At 41.0% G+C, this 22934-nt stretch overlaps 1 protein-coding gene across 3 annotated transcripts in view; it reads left to right on the top strand.

Annotated features, from left to right (window-relative positions):
* RGS22 (regulator of G protein signaling 22) overlaps positions 1–22934 on the top strand; it is a 157198-nt gene that overhangs the window by 88263 nt on the left and 46001 nt on the right. For all 3 annotated transcript variants that reach the window (XM_061604071.1, XM_061604060.1, XM_061604080.1), the window contains 4 exons: positions 923–1015; positions 1423–1595; positions 4704–4866; positions 22655–22813. In XM_061604071.1, coding sequence (XP_061460055.1) covers positions 923–1015; positions 1423–1595; positions 4704–4866; positions 22655–22813 — 588 coding nt within the window. The remainder of the gene's footprint in view (positions 1–922; positions 1016–1422; positions 1596–4703; positions 4867–22654; positions 22814–22934) is intronic.

The raw sequence follows: 22934 nt of genomic DNA, 5'->3' as shown, positions 1-22934 counted from the left end.
AGGGAAGCCTCTTCAGAGAGTTTTACAGGTGGGGAGCCCCCACCAAAGACTCTTTTTCCAGCGGCACCTGCCTCACTGTCAAAGGTGGGGACACTTGAAGAAGGGCCTCAGAAGATGATTTCAGTATTTGGGCATTCAGGTGATGCTCAAAACCTGCATTCCCTGCTCATCAGTTCTATAATCCTCGCTGGTGCTGCTGCTTCTGTTTACTATCAACCCAGTGGTTTTTTGTTTGTTTGCTATTGGGTGCTTTGCATGGAATTTCACCCTTCATGCTCTTTAGCACAAGAGAGAAGAGCAGAGGATTCCTGCTATCTTTTTTGGGGGGGGCCCTTTTGCATTGACAGCTAACTTTTAATTTATTATCTGTGCCCTTGAAGCCCTGGTATTTTAAAGCATACTGGGTGTTCACTGACTTCTGAAGGGCTTTAAAACAGGACAGTCCTAGTGGCACATACCACTTGAATTCAGCTCACTATTAAAAGGAGTGAAGTTCTTTTCTGTGCTTCTAGCATCACGAGAACTCTGTCTTTAAAATCTGAAGTGAAAACAGAAAACATTGAGGAGTTTATATCAAATTGACACACGATTCTTCTGAATACAGTTAAAAAAAAAACAGTCTTCAGCTTACACAAAGACTCAGCGACTTCATCATAGTCTCTTTTGTGATTTGCATTTACCCCTGAGTGAGAAGCACGGCCAGCTCTGAGAGGAAATTTTGTTTTAGCTGTTTCAGCAAATCTTCAATCATCTGCTCCAAGGGATGCAACTTCCAGAGATATGCCTTCGAAACATCTGTCTTGTTATTGGCAAATGTGGTTCTTTTCTACCCACTGTCACTGGCAGGCTGCCTCTTCTACCCCTTCATCTTCCTTTCTATAATGTGTGCTGTGTGGATGACATAAGATATTATTTTTATTAGGTGGAGCTGGTGGAAGAAACTCGACAGCTGGACTCAGTGTACTTTAGAAAGCTGCAGGCTTTGCATGAAGACAGCATTTCCAAGAAGGATGAGGTAAGATAAGCACCTATTAACAAAAACAAACTATTTATTTTTGACTAGGACCAGGCGGTCATCTCTTGGTATTTCTCAGCTGGGACAAAGATGTTGAGACCCTTGTAGAATTTTATATACCAGGGCTCGGCATGACTGGCAAGTGTCCCTGAATGTTTGGTCCTGAAATACAATTCCATGAAAAAACAGGATATGGGTGGTATTCAGTGTTAGTCCTACGCCAAGTAGATCCATTGAAGTTAACAGACATGACTAACTTAGGTTCATTAATTTCAGTGAGTAGGACTTAGTCAAATACAACCCAATGATGCCGATCTGTGGAAAGAACGAAAGCAGAGAAATCTGTAGGGATTAGGAACAGAGGTTATTTAGATTATCTAGATTGTTTTGTACGCTTCTTTTGTTAGGTTTTGACTGTCAAAGAAGACAAAGTCTCATTGCATCCTGATTCTACTAAAGTCACAGTACACCCAAGTCAAGTTCTCTCTGAAGAAGTTAAGTCATACAGCATGAATGACTTGTTACACAACAAACTGGAGTTAGAACAGTTCCGGTCCTTCCTTGAACAGCAGTCTGCAAGGTATTTCTCCTGTACTAGAGTGACTTTGCCATGAAAGCACATCTCCTTGAGCGGAGCCTGTGATATTGGGATCTTGTCTTGTGATATAGTTATGACACATCATATCTTTGAAGCACATTCAAAGCCCATGGCCTCCACATGGTAACTGTAGTTTACCACTCACAGAGCTATACTTCTCAGCAACTTAACAAACCTCAGTTCCCATGATTCCTTGTGGGGGGAGGATATACTTTGAATGTACCTTAAAGGTATGGTGTGCATGCAGCCTAGATCAGCTTTCCTCAGCCTAGTGTCCTCCAAATGTTTTGCTGAGTTGGCAGGGGGCTCATGGGAGTTGTAGTCCAAAACATGGACTACAGTCCAAAACTGGAGAGTACCAGGTTAGTAAATGCTGGACTAGATGTATACAATGAAAAAAAAAATTTCTTTCACCAAGAAGAAATGGGCCTCTTCTTGGGACTCTGTATCAGGAATGGGGCTTGTGGGTGGATGAATGGGGCCACTATATCACACACACATATGTGATCCAGAACCTCCTGTCTGTTCCAGGGCACACATGGCATATCTTCCACTCTACTCTGGCCTGCTCCTCATGCAGGTATACCTTCTCACCACTAGGAAAATATGAAGCTGCCGTATACTGAGTCAAGACCATTGGACCATCTATCTCAGTTTTGTCCACACTGATTGGCAGTGGCTCTCCAGGGTTTCAGACAGGAGTCCTTCCCAGCCCCACCTGGAGATGCCGGGAATTGAACCTGGGATCTTCTGTGTGCAAGACAGGTGCTCTACCACTGAGCTACAGCCCTTCCCCTATCAATTCCCCCATTAGTCATCCACCTCCAAATGAAAAAGGAAATATAAGATATGTGCATGCTTGGTATGAAACATTCTGCTGTCTTACCTAGCTGCAGCTTTCAAAGCAAAATCTCTTCCGTCTCCATTCCCCTGGCTGGCTTTCCACAGGAGGTTCTCGGAATATCTCTCAGTTTGGGCACTACCGCTGCTTGTATTATCCAAGGGCTATGCTGCAACATTTTGTGTGGCATTACAAGGAAGCATCTCATGAGCTGTATCTGTTTCCCTTGGCTGCCTTGAACTGAAGAGTGATGGTCACCCCCTACTTGGAGTGCTTGTGCAGCTGGACCAGCCCTAACTTTGCTTGCCAATAAAATTGCTGCTGTTTAGGGCCAAACTGATGTGACATTGATCATATTGTTTGCCCTTGAGTGCAGGATTTTCCTTGCAGAAATAGCCAGCATGGGGCCCAAAACCAGAAAAGGATCTTCAGAGGCAGGGTACTTTAGTCCTTTGCCCCCTGCTGCAATCTTAATCTGAATTGGGCCCCTCACTCCTGTGGTTTGCATAAATGTAAAAATAAACAAATAGTAATGGAGCTTCTGCTCCCATACAAATTACAGGTGTGTGGTCCAATCTGGATTGGGATCACAGTGGGGGTGGGGGTTGGAGCAAAGGGCTAAAGCCCTATATCCCGGAAGCTAGGGTTGTGAACAGGATCAGGTTCCTGTTTATTTCTGAAAGAAAAATCCAGAACACAAAGGCAAACAGCATGATTAACATCACAAACTGTGTTATCTGAAAACCAAACTATCAGTGGACATGATGGTTAATGTACTAACACAGGGATAGCCAACATGGTGCCCTCCAGATATTATTGGACAACAGCTCCCTTCAACTTCAATCATCAGCCATGCTGGCTACAGCCGATGGGAGCAGTAGTCCAACAACATCTGGAGGGCAACATCTTGGCTATCCCTGTACTGACATATACTAATTTAGGTCCCTGCCACTAGAAGTTTACAGTCTAATTTCAGGTGGGATGGTGGAGGTGGTGTCTGAACGGACTGGCCGAAGACTTAATGGAAAAGGTGTTGCTCCTGCTGCTATGCAACAGCTTACTCCTCTGTTTCAGCATACACTGCAGAGATATAGTGGAAAGAAGGATTTATGTTTTATGTTTTCTGATGGTTAGCTGTGGTCCAGTGTACTCATCTGTACAGCTGTAAGGATATTATTAAATCACTCCCTGAGGTGACTGTTTCAATATGGTAAGCGTTCATGGGCAGCTGCTTGCCATGTGGGTCACCAGTGCCAGGATGTTTGTGTCACTGAACTGTTTTGTGAGAGGCCACTGTAATTATTTTGCATATATTTACATATTAATGGAGGGTGGAAAAGCCTGTCCTGGGGGCTGATGGACTCTCCTTCACTGGAGGTATTTAGAGAAAGGCTGGATGGGCATCTGTCAGGAGTGTTATAGTTCAGGGATGGACAACATTTGGCCCTCCAGATATTGCCAAATTACAAATCCCGTAATCCCTGGCCATTAGCAATTCTTGCTGGATCTGATGGGAGTTGTAGTTCAGCAACATCTGGAGGCCCAAAGGTTCCCCACACCGGCTATAGTTGCCTTTTGTATTGCAGATCTTGCATTGAGGTAGGGGACTGGACTACTAAATGGCCTTCAAAGACTCCACTATGATCCCAATGAACAGATTTCCCCCCCATTTTCCAATGACTTCACTGTTTACATTTTCTTTAACCATACTACTACTACACATGCACACACTCTCACATACACACCTACCTACCTACCAGTATAGGATAACACTTCATGTTAAAGTAGACTCTAATGAATGTGGTGTTAGTCTTTAAGGTAACACAAGATTCCTTGTTTTCACCACACAGTTGCCAGTCTTTCTTCATGGCTGCTGTAAGGGTGTGGGAAAATGTCTTTATCTGTGTGGTGAACTACTTGCTGTCCACTAGTGACTCCCTGGTGCAGCCTTTCCGAACTGGTGTGCCTCCAGATGTTGTTGGACCACAACTCCCATCAGCCTCAGCCATTGGCAATGCTGGCTGAGGCTGATGGGAGTTGTGGTCCAACAACATCTGGAGACACACTGGTTGGGAAAGGCTGCCCTGGTGCAATCCTCTACATGTTTACTCAAGCAAGTCCCACTGATTTGTTGGATTTACTCTCTAGTAAGTGTGCAGAAGACTGTAGCCCCCATGTGACAATGGCTGTTTGATTTGGTTAAAGTCATAATTGTAACGGGGGGGGGATACTCTTTGTCTTATTTGCAGCATGGACCTTATGTGCTGGATTGATATTGAACAGTTCCGGAGGATGCTTCACAAAAATAAAGAACAGAGAGAAGAAAAATCTAAGAATATTAAAAATAAATATCTAAATAGGAAATACTTCTTTGGGCCTGACAGTCCAGCTACAAAAGAGGAACAAGAGCAGGTAACCAGCTGCGTTTAAAATCTTAACATTTGATTATGTTGGACATATTGATTCTCACATTGCATTAATGCTGAGAGATATTTACTTTCTCTAGACTCTTGTCTCATGTAAAATGTGTATTACACTTTCATTTAACTGACAAAACCACAGCTGTGTGCTTTTTCAAAATGCAATCAATGATACAACCATTTGGCATGCAAATGATACAACTATGTGGGTAGGGAAGATTGCATGGGTCTTCCCCATACAATTGGCATGTCACCAGGAGGGAGAAAACTGTGTCTTATTATGTGGTAGTCAAGAAAAGCCTTCATCTTTGTTGAATGCTTCTCCATGCAAAGGTGCAATTTTCTTAAATCAGTGGTTTTTAAACTGTGTTCTGGAAAACCTTGGTGTTCCTCCAAAAGTTTATCAGGTGTTCATGAGAAGAATAGTAATGTCAGCACGTTTCCTTGAAGGACAGCTTTATCCCCACTAATGATATTTCCCTGTGTATAGTTGCAGGAGAGTGTTGGATGTGTTTTAGGATGCACTCTCTGTTCATGCAGCGTGATGGTGAGACCCAACAGTTCTGGGTGGCATTCCATATGTTGAATACGCACCCTAAAATGTATCCCAGAATTCTCAGCAATGTACAATGTCTGTAACAGACATTTAGGGGTACCTTTCCTGATAAGCTGATGCAAAAGGTCCCCCCCACTTCAGAGTCCTTGAAAATCACTGCCTTGAACTTTTTGTTTAGCAAGTCACCTGAAATTCTAGCATAATTTATGTTTCTATAATTGTTCCCAGAGTTGATTAGACTAATCCTAAAGAGCTCCTGTAGTTGCAGCTGGGGATGGGCAAATCTGTTTCTCATTTTTCCAATCTTAAATTCAGTTCTCCACATTTCCACATTGGTTTGCAATTTTTTTAAAAAGTCCTGTGAAAATTCAACAGCATTTTATTGCAAATTTCTCTTAATATAACATTTTTGTATGCAATTTTGTCTAATAGACATATAATTGCACAGCAAATTTCCCTAATATAATGCATTGTTATATTATTTTCACAAATATATGTAACTTGATGCACAGTTTACCCTAGTATATACATTTTTGTATACATCATTTGACTGGAAAACTGGATTGCAAAATTCAGAGCTGTGCTTTGGTTTATTTATTTATTTAATATTTGATTTGTATCCCGCTCTTACTTACCGAAGCTGGTAAAAGGCACTCCTAGCCACTGAGGTCATCTGGGCCTCTGGCGACAAAGATGGATCCAGGAGCACCCCCAGACCATGGACCTGCTCTTTCAGAGGGAGTATGACCCTATCCAAAGCAGGCGACTGACCAATTATCTGAAGTCAGGAACCACCAACCCACAGCATCTCTGTATTGCTAAGATTCAGACTCAATTTATTGACTCTCATCCAGCCCACCACCGAGTCCAGGCAGCGGTCCAGGACTTGCATGGCCTCTCCCGATTCAGATGTTACAGAGAAATAGAGCTGGGTATCGTCAGCTTACTACTGACACCTCACCCCAAATCTCCTGATGACCACTCCCAAGGGCTTAAACAGCATGGGGGATCAAGATAGTACCCTGCGGCACCCCACAGCACAACTGCCAGGGCCCGAAATGCAATCATACACTACCCGGAGAGCTTCGGCTATGGGGTGGTATATAAATACAATAAATAAATCAATAAATCATCCAATGCTATTGTCTGAAAACAACCTTGGAGATAGAATCGGAACCATTATAAAACAGTGCCTCCAGTACCCATCTCACCAAGTCAGCCCAGAAGGATACCATAGTCAATGGTATCAAAAGCTGAGAAATCAAGTTAGAATAACAGGGTCGCACTCCCCCTGTCCTTCTCCTGATAAAGGTCATTCATAAGGGTGACCAAGGCTGATTCAGTCCCATAACCAGGCCTGAACCCAGACTGGAATGGGGAAAGATAATCTGTTTCATCCAAGAGTACTTGCAGTTGCTGCACCACAACCCTCTCAATCACCTTCCCTAAGAAGGGGGTATTTGTGACAGGTCGGTAATTGTTGCAAACCAATGGGTCCAGGGTGGGCTTTTTCAGGAGCCCTTTTTTTCAGTTTACATATTGTTTCAGAAAGTGTGAATTAGGCAGGTTTGCCTTTCAATATGAACTGATTTATTCCCCCATCCCTAGTGAGAGCATTCACACAATGCTGCAGTGACCTTCTGCAGCTAAAACAACATTTCCCTTTAGGTGTGTGGGGAGAGTTGGCTATGCCCTCATGAATGGAAAGTTTGAGAATTCCATAACATAAAACTGACCCCATCTCATGGACTGCTGATATTTATATTCTCAGGGAGAGAGTTCTTTCTCTGGTTTAGTTTCTGATGGGATTATTATCAGCTGCCACTGCGTGTGTGTAGCCTTTTTGGGGGGTGGGGGCAGCGTTGCTTTCGTAAGAAATTGATATGGTCAGAGAATCTCTCAGTGACTTCCTTAGGCTCTATGGTGTGTCTTGGAGTCAGGGAACCCTAAGGTTAGCCTTGAGGTGAACGGACTAGGAAAAACCAGCCAATATATTTTCTGAAAACAGCCAGAAGTTTTTCCGACTGCCTAATGAGCCAAGACCTACAATTAATTTAAAAATAAATCTATATATGTATAGACAGTTTTGAAAGCAACAAACAGAACTTCACCCAAGCTTGCTCTGGATCTCTATAAGGATTCCGTTAATCACCTAAAAATATATGCACGTAATTGTGATTAACAAAACAGAGTTTTTTATTGTAATACCAAAACGTTTTGGCTTTTACCTTCAGCAGCTGCTAAAATACAAATGCTGTTAGCAAGGTGGCAGTTATAGAGCTTTGAGGATGGAATGCTCAGAGGGGCTTCATTTGCAGAAGCTAAGTGATGCTGGTACTGTCTTCCAGGTTCAGGCCATGTGGTGCCAATGTGTCCAGAGAGTATATCCAAAAGTTTTCCCTTTTAGTCAGTGCTGCTGGATCTGTTGGCATCTCTATAGCTATTATCGAAAAGTCCAACAGGCTGTGACCCTCAATGTTGAAATGTTTTGCAACTGGTTGCTCCACTTTTTTTTGTTAAGATTGCCGATTTGTGGTTTCTGAAGCGCGTGTGTAGGTCAGTTGTGGTTTTTCCTACGTATTGGATAGGACATCCTTGTCTTTTGCATTCGATGACATAAATTATATTGCAGGACCTGCAGGCAATGTTCTGTTTGATGTAATATGTCCTGCCTGTCCTAGTGCTTGCAAAAGTAGCTGTCTCCCTGAGGTACACACAGGTGATACAGTGTTTGGAGTGACAAGGATGAGACCCTGGATTGGTGATAGGTGGCTTAAGCACAGCTTTCACTAACAGTCCACAAATTAGGAGGCTGGCAAAGTGCTACAACAGGAGGCCTGCTGATATGTATATATTTGGGGGGAATGTGACAGTACTCACCAGTACGGAGTTCCGACACCTCTTTTTTTGCTGCCTATGTCAACTATTTTGTGCTGGCACCCATGGTACTTTTATCAAGGTATGAGTACTGGGACCTCTCTTTTTTTTTAACCAAAAAAGCACTGTAAACAATCCCTGGTATAAAATCCTTGTAGGTGATAAGGTACGTACAAAAATGTTCCACCACTTGCGATGGAGAAGAAATTTGTTCAGTCCATATTTTAAATTGAGTCAACCTAATTTATCAGTCCAGGGCTTATATATGGATTGGATTATAGCAATTAATCAGATTCTATGCTTCTCTAACTTTTGCAGTGCAGTTCGTTTTTTAAATGGCATAAAAATGTAATTTATGGGGAACAAGCCAGGCTAGTGCCAGGTATGGGCGCATGGCTCCTGCATGTTCCACCTACCTGTCTCCTGTGTTTTGGTGCTACATATGCTGTGGAGGCTTCTCTAAGGGGCTGATGCCCCTGCTGCCATCTTGGTGGATGGCAAGCATGCATGGTATGCTATGTGTACACACAGGCCTGCCATCTGGTGCTGTGGAGGCTTCTCTAAGGGGCTGATGCCCCTGCTGCCATCTTGGTGGATGGCAAGCATGCATGGTATGCTGTGTGCACACACAGGCCTGCCATCAACCAAGATGGTGGTAGGGGCATTAGCCCCTTAAAGAAGCCTCCACCGCCATCTTGGTTGATGGCATCCCTGCACGTGCAGCACGCACAACAGCAGGAGAGAGGTAGGTAGAGTGAGCGAACGGGTGGGAGGCCTGGAAGCTCCATCCCTGTTATCCATGGCAGGGACCCTGCCATGGATCATGGCAGGGGAGTGCTACTCTCCCACCCTAATAAGGGGCCCTTCAGGGGCCCCTCTGGGCTGCAGGGGCCCTTGGCCAGGGCCCGACCTGGCCGCACTTTGGCACTGGCACTGGAAACAAGGCACTCAAAAGCATATAAATCTCTTCACACAGGTCTTTGGGAGAAACGGATGTGTTTTAGGCCAGATATATTGATGTCGCTTTCTGGTCAGGCTGTTCTAGGTGGGAAAATAACAAACAAAAAAGACTTCCCTGGAAGTCGCAGCCCCTTGCTTAGATTAAAAGCAGCCAAAAGCTTAAACAGCCCCGCCCCTCGCTCAGGAAGGAAGCCTGCCTTCCTGCCTTCAAAGGAAGGAAGCCTGAGATAATCCTAAAGAGTTAAGCCCCAGCTGATAGTTGAGCCATCAGCCTCAAGTAACACATCATTGGCTGGCAGCAGTAGCTGGGAGGAACCAGCCACACATATAAAGTCAGAGCACCCTAGCGAGGGAGCCTGCTCCACGTGCTAGAGGGAGCCCCAGCTGACGAAGCGTCAAGGCCCCAGCTGACAAAGCGTCAAGGCGAGTTAAGCAGCAGAGCGAGTTCAGCAGCAGGGCGAGGAGGCCAGGGCCCCCCACTCTGCCCTTCTGTTCCCTGACCTCAACTAAACCACAGTCTCCAACCCATTGACGTAATAAACCTTAAACAAAACTATGCAGGTAAGAAGCCAGCAGGGGTGTGGGGGCTTTCCAGTGTTTTGCACCACCTGCAGCATGTACGACTATCTGCCCGTTGGACAGAAGTCATGGGTGTGCTCTCGGTGCAATGAGCTCCTGGCTCTCTCGGAATGACTTCATTTCCTTGAGGCCAAGGTGGCGGACCTGGAAAAGCTGAGAGAGGCAGAGAGGTGTGTGGAGGAGGCCTTCAGGGATGTTATAGCTGTGTCCCACTCCAATGATGATAGCTCTCCTGCTATCATGGAGAACGATGGTCTCGAGGAAGGAGAGCATCCAGCTGAGGAAGAGGGAAACGATCCCTTAGAAGGGACCCATTCCTTGGGGGATGAGCAGCTATCCTCTCGTGCCGAGGATATATCTCCAGGGGGTGGAGGGATCCTTGTAGTGGGTGATTCGATCATTAGGAACATAGACAGTGGGGTGTGTGATGGGCGTGTAGACCGCAAGGTGTTTTGCCTGCCTGGTGCGAAGGTTGCGGATATCGCCCGTCGTTTAGATAGTTTGGTAGACAGTGCTGGGGAGGAGTCAGTGGTCGTGGTGCACGTTGGCACCAACGACATGGGGAAATGCAGCCGTGAGGTCCTGGAAGCAAAATTTAGGTTGCTAGGTAGGATGCTGAAAGCCAGGACCTCCAAGGTGGCTTTCTCTGAAATGCTACCGGTTCCACACACAGGACCAGCCAGACAGGCCCAGCTTTGCAGTCTCAATGCATGGATGAGACGATGGTGTCGGGTGGAAGGGTTCGGATTCGTTAGGCACTGGGGAACATTTTGGGACAAGCCGGGCCTGTACAAAAAGGACGGGCTCCACTTGAACCAGAATGGAACCAGACTGCTGGCACTTAAAATTAAAAAGGTAGCAGAGCAGCTTTTAAACTGACTGGGGGGAAACCTGACAGGAGCTGAGGAAGGTCCGGTTCGGAATAAACCTCCCCCCTGGGATAAAAACCAAAGAAATGATGAAATTTTAAAAGGGGTAGGCCTAGAAGTAGGCATTGTGAGAGCAGGGGGACAGGATATAAATTCAGAAGAGCAAAATTACCACAGGCCTAACCACAAGTGCCAAAGACACTTGAAGAGAGACACTGCTTACAAGTGCCTGTACGCTAATGCTAGGAGCCTCCGAACCAAGATGGGAGAACTGGAGTGCTTGGTCTTAGAGGAGAGCATTGATATAGTGAGCATAACAGAGACCTGGTGGAATGGAGAAAACCAGTGGGATACGGTTATCCCTGGATATAAACTATATCGGAAGGACAGGGAAGGACGTATTGGTGGCAGAGTTGCTCTATACGTGAAAGAAGGCATTGAATCCAGCAAGCTGGAAACCCCAAAAGAGGCAGTCTCCTCCACAGAATCGTTGTGGGTGGTGATACCATGCCCCAGGAGGAACTTAATACTGGGAACGATCTATCGTCCCCCTGATCAAAATGCTCAGGGAGACCTTGAGATGAGATATGAAATTGAGGAAGCATCCAAACTAGGAAATGTGGTAGTAATGGGTGACTTCAACTACCCGGACATAGACTGGTCGCATATGTGTTCCAGTCATGACAAAGAAGCAAAGTTTCTAGATATTCTAAATGACTATTCCCTAGACCAGTTGGTCATGGAACCGACTAGAGGGACGGCAACCCTGGACTTAATCCTCAGTGGGGACTGGGACCTGGTGCGAGATGTAAGTGTTGTTGAACCGATTGGGAGCAGTGACCACAGTGCTATTAAATTAAACATACATGTAAATGGCCAATTGCCAAGAAAATCCAACATGGTCACATTTGACTTCAAAAGAGGAAACTTCACAAACATGAGGGGATTGGTAAAAAGAAAGCCGAAAAACGAGGTCCAGAGGGTCACATCACTCGAAAATGCTTGGAAGTTGTTTAAAAACACTATATTAGAAGCTCAACTGGAGTGCATACCGCAGATCAGAAAAGGTACCGCCAGGGCCAAGAAGATGCCAGCATGGTTAATGAGCAAAGTCAAGGAAGCTCTTAGAGGCAAAAAGTCTTCCTTCAGAAAATGGAAGTCTTGTCCGAATGAAGAAAATAAAAAAGAACACAAACTCAGGCAAAAGAAATGCAAGAAGACAATAAGGGATGCTAAAAAAGAATTTGAGGAGCACATTGCTAAGAACATAAAAACCAACAACAAAAAATTCTATAAATACATTCAAAGCAGGAGACCATCTAGGGAGGCGATTGGACCCTGGGATGATAAGGGAGTCAAAGGTGTACTAAAGAATGATAAGGAGATTGCAGAGAAGCTAAATGAATTCTTTGCATCTGTCTTCACAGTGGAAGATATAGGGCAGATCCCTGAACCTGAACTAACATTTGCAGGAAGGGATTCTGAGGAACTGAGACAAATAGTGGTAACGAGAGAGGAAGTTCTAGGCTTAATGGACAATATAAAAACTGACAAATCACCGGGCCCGGATGGCATCCACCCGAGAGTTCTCAAAGAATTCAAATGTGAAATTGCTGATCTGCTAACTAAAATATGTAACTTGTCCCTTGGGTCCTCCTCCGTGCCTGAGGACTGGAAAGTGGCAAATGTAACGCCAATATTCAAAAAGGGATCCAGAGGGGATCCCGGAAATTACAGGCCAGTTAGCTTAACTTCTGTCCCTGGAAAACTGGTAGAAAGTATTATTAAAGATAGATTAACTAAGCACATAGAAGAACAAGCCTTGCTGAAGCAGAGCCAGCATGGCTTCTGCAAGGGAAAGTCCTGTCTCAGTAACCTATTAGAATTCTTTGAGAGTGTCAACAAGCATATAGATAGAGGTGATCCAGTGGACGTAGTGTACTTAGACTTTCAAAAAGCGTTTGACAAGGTACCTCACCAAAGACTTCTGAGGAAGCTTAGCAGTCATGGAATAAGAGGAGAGATCTTCTTGTGGATAAGGAATTGGTTAAGAAGCAGAAAGCAGAGAGTAGGAATAAATGGACAGTTCTCTCAATGGAGGGCTGTAGAAAGTGGAGTCCCTCAAGGATCAGTATCGGGGACCTGTACTTTTCAACTTGTTCATTAATGACCTAGAATTAGGAGTGAGCAGTGAAGTGGCCAAGTTTGCTGACGACACTAAATTGTTCAGGGTTGTTAAAACAAAAAGGGATTGCAAAGAGCTCCAAAAAGACCTCTCCAAACTGAGTGAATGGGCAGAAAAATGGCAAATGCAATTCAATATAAACAAGTGTAAAATTATGCATATTGGAGCAAAAAATCTGAATTTCACATATACGCTCATGGGGTCTGAACTGGCGGTGACCGACCAGGAGAGAGACCTCGGGGTTGTAGTGGACAGCACCATGAAAATGTCGATCCAGCCCGACTTCCCGGAAGGAGTGCTGGCTGGTGGTTGTCTCTGAGGGAGCTCTGGCTCAGAGGAAGCTTTTTTCAGTTAAAAGCCGGTCAAGAGGAATCTTTGCTTGGCGTAAATGTTCTCCAAGATAAAGGGGAACCGAAGAGATTATCCATGAAACTTCGTTGAGCTGTAGATGGCTGGATTTGATCAGGAATCCCCTGAGATAAGAAGGCATATCTAGCAGCGGAAGACGGAGTCCGGATTTCCAACAAGCTGTGCTGAAAATAAGTGAGACTTTTTTTTTCTTCTTTCAAAAAACGTTTTTAACGAGCGAGCCTCCTTCTGTCTAAATCTTACCATTTGACTTAAATTACTACCGTAAAAGAGACTTGTTTACGAATCAGCAATTCAGAAATCTGGGTGAGTCTCACTTTTTTTATATATATATAAAGTTAAGGAAGAAGGGAGCAATTCAAAGAACTTGTTTTATTTTTTATGACAAAAAGCTGGCTTAAATTTGGAATTACAAAGATTAAAACGGATAAGAGGCAACTTGTTAGATAAGATGATTTGATTATTTGAAGGAAATATATCTGAGACTATTTTTTTATTCCTTTTTTCTTGGATTATTTTTTTTTGAACGAATCTGCTGTTCGTGTATGTTACTAGCTGTTGGATGCTGAGAACTGGATTTGTTTTACATTCCTGAATGTGCTGGAGATAAGAACCGTGCTGGTTAGATCATATTAACAGGCCTGGAATATTAACTCTTTTATTGTTGGAGGAAAAAAAGAAACAGTTTGCCTCTAAGTTTGGGAACATTGACTAATAATAGAAAAGGGCTTTTTTTTTTCTTTTTTCAAGAATGACAACCAGGAAAGCAGCTAAAGTTTTAGAGCGAAGAGGTTCAATTGATACACAAGAAGGGACAGACATGTTCCAGAAAATCATGGAGGGGATTAATGATTTTAAACAAGAGATGAAACAAGTGATGAAACAGGACAGACAAGATTTTAAAGATGAATTTCGTAATATGAAAAAGGATTTTAAAGATTTGAAAGATATCAAAACAGAAGTGGATCAGATTAAAGATACAATTGGGCAACTAACACAGGACGTAAAAAATGTTAAAGACAAGGTGCAAACCTTGGAGAATAGAACAGATATTTTAAATGTGGAATTGGAAAAAAAATTGGACTATATTGCCGTCATGGAACTCAGAGATAAAGAACATTGCTTGAGATTCCGTGCAATTCCTGAGGAAACAGGTGAAGATATTAGAGAGAAAATTGCTAATGCCTTGGTAAAATCCTTGGATTGGGATGAAGACCGGATAGAATTTGAAATAGACAAAGTTTATAGAATTAATTCCAGATACGCAACAATGAAAAAAATCCCAAGAGATGTGCTTGTTTACTTTCTAAAAAAGAGGACCAGAGATATGGTTTTGCAACATCATTTTAACAATGTCTTCAAAATTGACGGTAAAGAAATACTGGTGATGAAGGAAATTCCTATTAGACTTCTACGTAAGAGAAAAGAATATGCTTTCTTCACAGAAAAACTCAAACAATGTAAAATTCAATTTAGATGGGATGTTCCAGAGGGAGTGATCTTTACATTTAGACAACAGAAGTATCGACTGAATACTGTTCAAAAAGCAAGGGATTTCTTGAGAAAAGCTTCAAAAGACATGGAAGAAGACAAATTCAAAGACATGGATATAATTCCAGGGAAACAAAGTCAACAGAAACAGGTAGAGGAAGAAAAGGATGATGATGAATTAAAGGGAGCAACAGGTACAGACTTTTCTAAAATACATGCCTAAAAATGGATTACAAATTTCTAACTTGGAATATAAATGGAGCTAATTCGTCGCAGAAGAGAAAGAAAGTATTTCATTATTTGAAAAAATTAAAATTGGATATAATTTGTTTACAAGAAACTCATATTAAGAAGAAAGATTCTAAATATTTGATCTGTAAAAATTTGGGTGAAGAATTTATTTCGGCAGGATCTAAAAAAAAATGGTGTTGTTCTTTATATTAACTCACAGTTGTCTCCTAAATTGATATTATTGGATGACAGTGGCAGATTTGTGGGAGTCGAAATCACCATTCAGGGTACAAAAATTTTGATAGTGGGCATTTATGCCCCTAATGAAGATAAAACAAGGCTTTATACAGGACTCATGGAAAAATTATCAGAGTTTGCATATGATCATTGGTGTGTCATGGGTGATTGGAATGGGGTAATTTCACCAAAAATGGATAGACTTTCTGAGAAAAATATTAAAGAGACACAGGGCAAACTGCCGAAGATCTGCTTTGAATTGTTGGAAAATTTAGAATTGGTGGATGCTTGGAGATATATAAATGACAATGCAAAGGAATTTACTTACTTTTCAGAAAGTCATAAAACATTTTTGAGGATTGATATGATTTGGATGTCTAAAAATTTAGTGAAAGACATTTCCAAGATGGATGTATTACCAAAAACTTTTTCGGATCATAACCCTGTGATATTGACTTTTAAAAAAAAAAATCTTGGATTTAGATGGAGACTAAATGAATCTTTATTACAGAATGATAAAGTAGTGCAAGAATGTAAGAAGAAATTAAAAGAGTTTTTTGAACACAATTTATACAAAGGAACAGATGAAAATATTGTTTGGGATACAAGTAAAGCATTTATGAGGGGATATTTTATTAAATGTAATTCTGAACTAAAAAAGAAGAAACAACAGAAAATGCAATTAATTTTGGAAGAAATAAAACAGAAAGAGGAAGAATTGAAAAAGAATCCAACTAAAGTTTTTATTATAAATCAAATTAAAATGTTACAGAAACAAGTGTCAATGTTGACAGTTAGAGAAATTGAAACGAAATTAAATTTTGCTAAACAAAGGACTTTTGAATTTGCAAATAAACCGGGGAAATGGTTGGCATATAAATTAAGAAAAGAACGACAAAAAAATCTCATTTTAAAGATACAAGAAGGAGAAGAGATGTTGACAGACAATGTAAAAATCCAAAAAGCTTTTCATCAATATTATTCAATGTTGTACAAATGTCAGGAAATTCCTTCTGAAAAAATAGAAGAGTATATATCTAAACAGAATTTGCCTAAAATCACAGATTTCCAGAGACAAGCTATTAATGGTCCTATTACGTTAAGAGAAATATCTGATGCAATAAGTAAAATTAAACTAGGAAAGGCACCAGGACCGGATGGATTATCGGCAGCGTATTATAAATGTTTGGAGGAGGAACTCTTGTTACCTTTACAATGTACAATGAATTCAATTTTGCAAGAGGGAAAGATACCGGATAGTTGGAAAAATGCTAATATAACATTAATACCGAAAGAGGAGCAGGACCTAACTAAAACAAAAAATTATCGGCCAATATCTTTATTGAATAATGATTATAAATTTTTTACAATGATTTTGGCAGAAAGAATGAAAATAATATTGCAACAATTTATTCAGGAAGATCAAGCGGGGTTTTTACCTAAAAGACAACTACGTGATAACGTCAGGAATGTTTTGAATGTGTTGGAATATCTAGAACAACAAAATGACATACAAGCAGCTTTGATTTTCTTGGATGCTGAGAAAGCATTTGATAATTTGAATTGGAAATTTATGTTTAAGGTTCTAGAGCAAATGGATTTTGGAGATAATTTTATAAAATGGATCAGATCAATTTATACATCACAGAAGGCACAGATAATTGTCAATGGGGATTTAACGGACTCATGTGAAATACAAAAGGGTACAAGACAGGGATGTCCACTGTCCCCTCTTTTATTTATTTTGGTTCTAGAAGTGCTGCTTAGAGACATAAGGCAAGACAAAAGGATTTCGAGAATAAAGATAAAAAAAGAGGAATATAAATTGAAAGCATTCGCTGACGACTTGATAATTGTATTAGAAAATCCCTTGGAAGGAATTAAGTATTGATGGATAAATTAAAAGAATTTGGACCATTAGCAGGATTTAAGATCAATAACCAAAAAACAAAGATGTTGGTGAAGAATTTATCTTTAAGGGATCAAAAAGAGTTAATGGAGAAGACAGATTTTAAAATAAAAGAAAAGGTGAAATATTTAGGTATTATTATGACAAATAAAAATTCAAAGTTGTTTCATAATAATTATGAAAAATTATGGACAGAGATTAAGAAAGATTTGTTAAGATGGGATAAATTACAGTTGTCATTAATGGGTAGAATATCTGTAATAAAAATGAATGTATTGCCGAGAATGATGTTTCTATTTCAAACAATACCTGTCATATCCTCTGATTTACCTTTTAAACAATGGCAAAAAGATATTTCTAAATTTGTTTGGCAGGGGAAAAAACCAAGAGTTAAATTTAAATTATTACAAGACGCCAAAGAAAGAGGAGGACTGGGATTACCAAATTTGAGACTTTATTTTGCTGCTTGTTGCTTAGTCTGGATAAAGGAATGGATTGTATTGAGGAACAAAAGATTATTGGATTTGGAGGGTCACAACCTGAAGTGGGGATGGCATGGATATCTATGGTATGATAAAGTAAAAGTTAATGTGGATTTTAACAATCATTTTATAAGACGTCCTTTGTTGAAAATATGGAATAAATACAAAACAAGTTTTTTTCCGAAAATACCATTATGTGTTTCAAGTCAAGAAGCATTTTATAGAAGAGAAATGGCTGGAAAAGAGAAATGGTTAACTTACCAAGAACTATTAGAAAATGTGCACGGAGAATATATAATGAAAGAGAGAGAACAACTAATAAAGGAAGGATATAGTTGTCAATGGTTTGCCTATTTACAATTGTTAGAAAGATACAAATTGGATAAGAAAATGTATGGGTTTGAAATAAATAAATCTGATTTTGAAACAGGTTTGTGTACAAATGATGAATGTATAATTGCAAAAATATATAAATTTTTATTGAAAATGGACATGGAAGAAGAACAAGTAAAAGAATGTATGGTCAAGTGGGCAAAATTTTTTAGTTATAATATACAAATGGATCAATGGGAAAATATGTGGAAAAAAGGTTTGAAATTTACATTATGCTATAATCTTAAAGAAAATTTCTATAGAATGATGTATCGTTGGTACATGACTCCAGAAAAGTTGTCAAAAATGTATAGTAATGTTTCTAATGTATGTTGGAAATGTAAACAACAAGAAGGATCTTTTTATCATATGTGGTGGTTGTGTAAACAGGCAAAATCATTTTGGGCACAGATAGGTAGGATGATGCAAAAAATCTTAAAGATAAATATTCAGTCAAAGCCAGAATTTTTTTTATTGGGTTTTATGGATAAACAAAAGGAAAAGAAATATGGAAGAATAATATTATATATGATTACGGCAGCAAGATTATTATATGCACAAAAGTGGAAAATGGAATCAATACCAACAATGGAAGAATGGCTATTGAAATTAATGGATTTAGTTGAGATGGACAAATTGACGTGCCTTCTCAGAGAAAAAACGACAGATACATTTCTTATGGAATGGAAGCCTCTTTTGGACTTTTTGTTGAAAGAAAAAAATGAAATGATGATAATGGGATTTGACGATTAATTAAGATAGACTATGGAAAAAAGTGAATTTCGTATGTTTTAGGGGACAGGTTTGATATATATTATATACTTATAGCTGATCTGTAACAAATCGGAAGTCAAGTTCTTCTTTTTATTTTTGTTGTATTGTTTTTGTTGTTTGATTTTGTTGTGTTTGTTTTATGAAAATTTGAATAATAAAAATTATTACCAAAAAAAAAAAAATGTCGATCCAGTGTGCGGCAGCTGTGAAAAAGGCAAATTCCATGCTAGTGATAATTAGGAAAGGTATTGAAAATAAAACAGCCGATATCATCATGCCATTGTATAAATCTATGGTGCGGCCGCATTTGAAATACTGTGTACAGTTCTGGTCGCCTCATCTCGAAAAGGATATTCTAGAGTTGGAAAAGGTTCAGAAGAGGGCAACCAGAATGATCAAGGGGATGGAGCGACTCCCTTATGAGGAAAGGTTGCAGCATTTGGGGCTTTTTAGTTTAGAGAAAAGGCGGGTCAGAGGAGACATGATAGAAGTGTATAAAATTATGCATGGCATTGAGAAAGTGGATAGAGAAAAGTTCTTCTCCCTCTCTCATAATACTAGAACTCGTGGACATTCAAAGAAGCTGAATGTTGGAAGATTCAGGACAGACAAAAGGAAGTACTTCTTTACTCAGCGCATAGTTAAACTATGGAATTTGCTCCCACAAGATGCAGTAATGGCCACCAGCTTGGATGGCTTTAAAAGAAGATTAGACAAATTCATGGCTATCAATGGCTACTAGCCGTGATGGCTGTGCTCTGCCACCCTAGTCAGAGGCAGCATGCTTCTGAAAACCAGTTGCCGGAAGCCTCAGGAGGGGAGAGTGTTCTTTCACTCGGGTCCTGCTTGCGGGCTTCCCCCAGGCACCTGGTTGGCCACTGTGAGAACAGGATGCTGGACTAGATGGGCCACTGGCCTGATCCAGCAGGCTCTTCTTATGTTCTTATGTTCTGCTGATGAATGTTGATGTTGAATATTGAATACTTTGAATATTGTTTTAAAGTAATGATTAAGGTGTTTTTTAAAGTATTGAATGTATTGTCTTAGCTATATTTTGTAAACCTCAGATCTTAAGTGATGAAGGGTGGTTTAAAAATTGAACAAAATAAATAAATGCAAACATGTATTTTTAGAGAAGAAGAATGCATACAAAAGTTGTACTTTAGGGAAAAGTGCATACATTTTAAATGCTATTTTTGGTGTTTTTTTCCTGTTTAAAAAATATTCCAAAAAACCCAAGACACAAAGTACCTATGATTGAGCAGATGTGAAACTGATGTGGAACAGAAATAGGCTGATCATTACTCCCTGTCTTTTATCAGAGATTTGGGGGGGGGTAGGTATATTTGGAATTTTTAGAAAGTGCTGTGGGTGCCAGTCACTAAATGGCTGCCATGGGGGGAGACATAACACAAAATAGCAGCTGTGAGGTAGTATAACACAAAATGGCTGCCACGTCCAAAAGAGAAGAAAAAGAGACAAGAACATAGGCATGCCCCCTTCTCAATCAGCCACCCCATCAATGAGGGAAAAGACACCTACATCAGTCACCACTGCTCTTGCTCACAGAGAGAAGCTCTTTGCACCGCTCCCCTGTTCAGAATGGATGAAAGTGTGGATAATCAATCCTGGCATCAAATAAAATGTGGGCATCTTTAAAGGAGTATGTTCAATGTAAGAGAGGTTGAGCCAGTGCAAACAGGAACTAGGGATGGCATCTATTGTCTGGTGTTGCCATGAAAACATTCCATCGACCTAACAGGTGGTTTCGATTCAAGATTGTTGTTTGTCCACTATCCATTGCTTTTACAGGTCCAGTTTAAGGAAATAGTGATATTTTGAAGGGAAAGTAGATTTGGCAGCTCTCAGTGCACCCACATTCCCCACTATCCTGTCTGCCTATCAGTCCATCCATCCAACCATCACACTCCTCTCTTTCTGCCTGTCTGCCTATCCATCCCTCCATCCTCCTGCCACCCAGGCTGCTTCCCCCACTCCTTCCCTTCCCTCCATTGCTAGTTCTGGCTGGTCTGTATGCTGCCTGGGTGTGCACCTCCACGGCCTGTGATGCAGCCACTCGCTGTTGCCAGCTGCTCACTGTGCCCCCTCCGTGCCAAATGCAGCTCAAAAACATGTATGCACACACTCACATACACACACAGAGCACCAGGGGGGAGGGAATTAGCAAGCAAAGACAAGCTGATCAGTTTCAGACAGGTTCTTCCTCCCTTCCCATAGTCAATTTCAGTTAGCAAGCAAAGCAGATTGATCAATTTAATTTATATTTGATGTGATGCAAATCCAGTGTGGTGAAAAGGAGTGGAAGTTTGCAAGTTTCAGGATTGGTCCACAAAGATAGCAGACTTGCAAATTATGAGAGAGTCCAATGCCAATTCTGATTTCATTGAAATACTTGCCCATCCCTAACAGGAACTGAAGGGCAAACAGTCTTTTTGAGGGGATATTTACTGTGACCTTTTGCAGGTGCTATAGAAGGTACTTGTGAGCAAAGCTTGGGAGATTACTTTTTAAAAGTAATAAATTACAGTTACAGTTACATGGGCAAAAAAACTAGTAATTACCGTTACAATTACAATTGCTCTGAAAGTAACTGATTGCTTTACTTTTCCTCCAAAGTAATCACTACAATTACATTTCAGTTACTTTAAAAAAACGACTACAAGGTGCTGGCCTTGGCTGCTGCACATCTAAGTACATCTAAAACAACATTAAAAATAAACAAACACATACAGAGGTAGTAGAATAATTATTTTTATTCATAAGATAGCAATGGTGGTCTCTCCGCTGATAAGGGTGGTGGGGAGGGAGGCTGAGGCCACTACTCAGATCTTTGCACGTCAAACAAAGTGCAGCCCCCCCCACTCAGCCAGCCAGCATAATCTCTCTCACTTAACCATCTCCTAGACCTTGCCCTGCCACTAACTAAGGGACACTCACTCAAACAAACATTTTCCCCTGAGATGCAAAAAAGTTAAAATACTGCAAATGCAGCACAGTAGCCAGAGAGGGTGGTGGAGGCCACTTTGTGTGCCAAGTGCAAACATGGTATTCTCTCTCTCTCTCTCTCTCTCTCTCTCTCTCTCTCTCTCTCTCACTCACTCACTCACACACACACACACACACACACGTTGTCATCTTTCACCTCCACAATTTTATCTCCATTCTGCTGCTGCCTCCTTCTCCTCCCTTATCCATGTTCTTGATCTCTGGATCCTTTTTCCCTCCACTCCATTCTTCACCACCACCATCTGTTTTTTTAAATAATTGTTTTCTCCACTCCACCCCGTCTCACTCTCCGCCTCCTCCCTCGTTGCCTCCTACCCATCCACAGAGCATGAGGAAAGAGCAACACTGCACAGAAGCCCAGTTTGAGGCACATGATTTTCATGTGCGCTGGCTGGGGCTGATGGGAGTTGTAGTTCAAAAAAGTAACTTTTCCAAGCTCTGGACTTCCCCTGCTCCCCCCCAAAGTAATGCCCAAAAGTAATTCTGGAAACGTTACAATTACTCCACAAAAGGAGTAAAATTACTCCTAGTTCTATTACAATCAAAATGTAAAGGAATTACCCACTCGTTACTCAAAAAAGTAATGAATTACAAGTAATTCGTTACTTGTAACTAGTTACTTCCAAGCTCTGCTTGTGAGCATATTGGCACCTGCAGGCATCGCACAGGTGACCCTGTTCTACTGTATCTTCATTCTGATGTCACTGATTTTATCACTGTGTAAACAATTATTTAATAAGAAAGAAAATTTCTAGACTGTACTTTGCATGGTAATTAGGCTTCACTTTCTACACAAATTGTGCATGCGCTTACTGTTGTTGAACTATTTCTACATTCTGCTTATATATTTTCATTTTTTAAGATAATGAAATTAGGTGGGGGCTGGGGACAGATACTTCACGAGCAAGTTCTTCCTGTGATCCTGTTGGAGGTTCAAAAGTACGTTCAGATGAGACTAGAGAAAAAGTGGCTGCCACTATTTTTTACAAGTGAAGAACTGGGACCACAGACAAGACCAAAGGTAAGGCTTTTCCAGCCTGCATTTCCTCATTATTTTTTTTGCAGTGGCATCTAGTTTGCTTTTGAAGTAGACATGCAACAGAATGGCCAAAATCAATGCAAGCAGGAGAATATGCGAAGAA

This window comes from Rhineura floridana, chromosome 1 (assembly GCF_030035675.1).
Source record: "Rhineura floridana isolate rRhiFlo1 chromosome 1, rRhiFlo1.hap2, whole genome shotgun sequence".
Lineage (NCBI taxonomy): Eukaryota > Metazoa > Chordata > Lepidosauria > Squamata > Rhineuridae > Rhineura > Rhineura floridana.
This window is presented reverse-complemented; position numbering and strand designations above follow the sequence as displayed.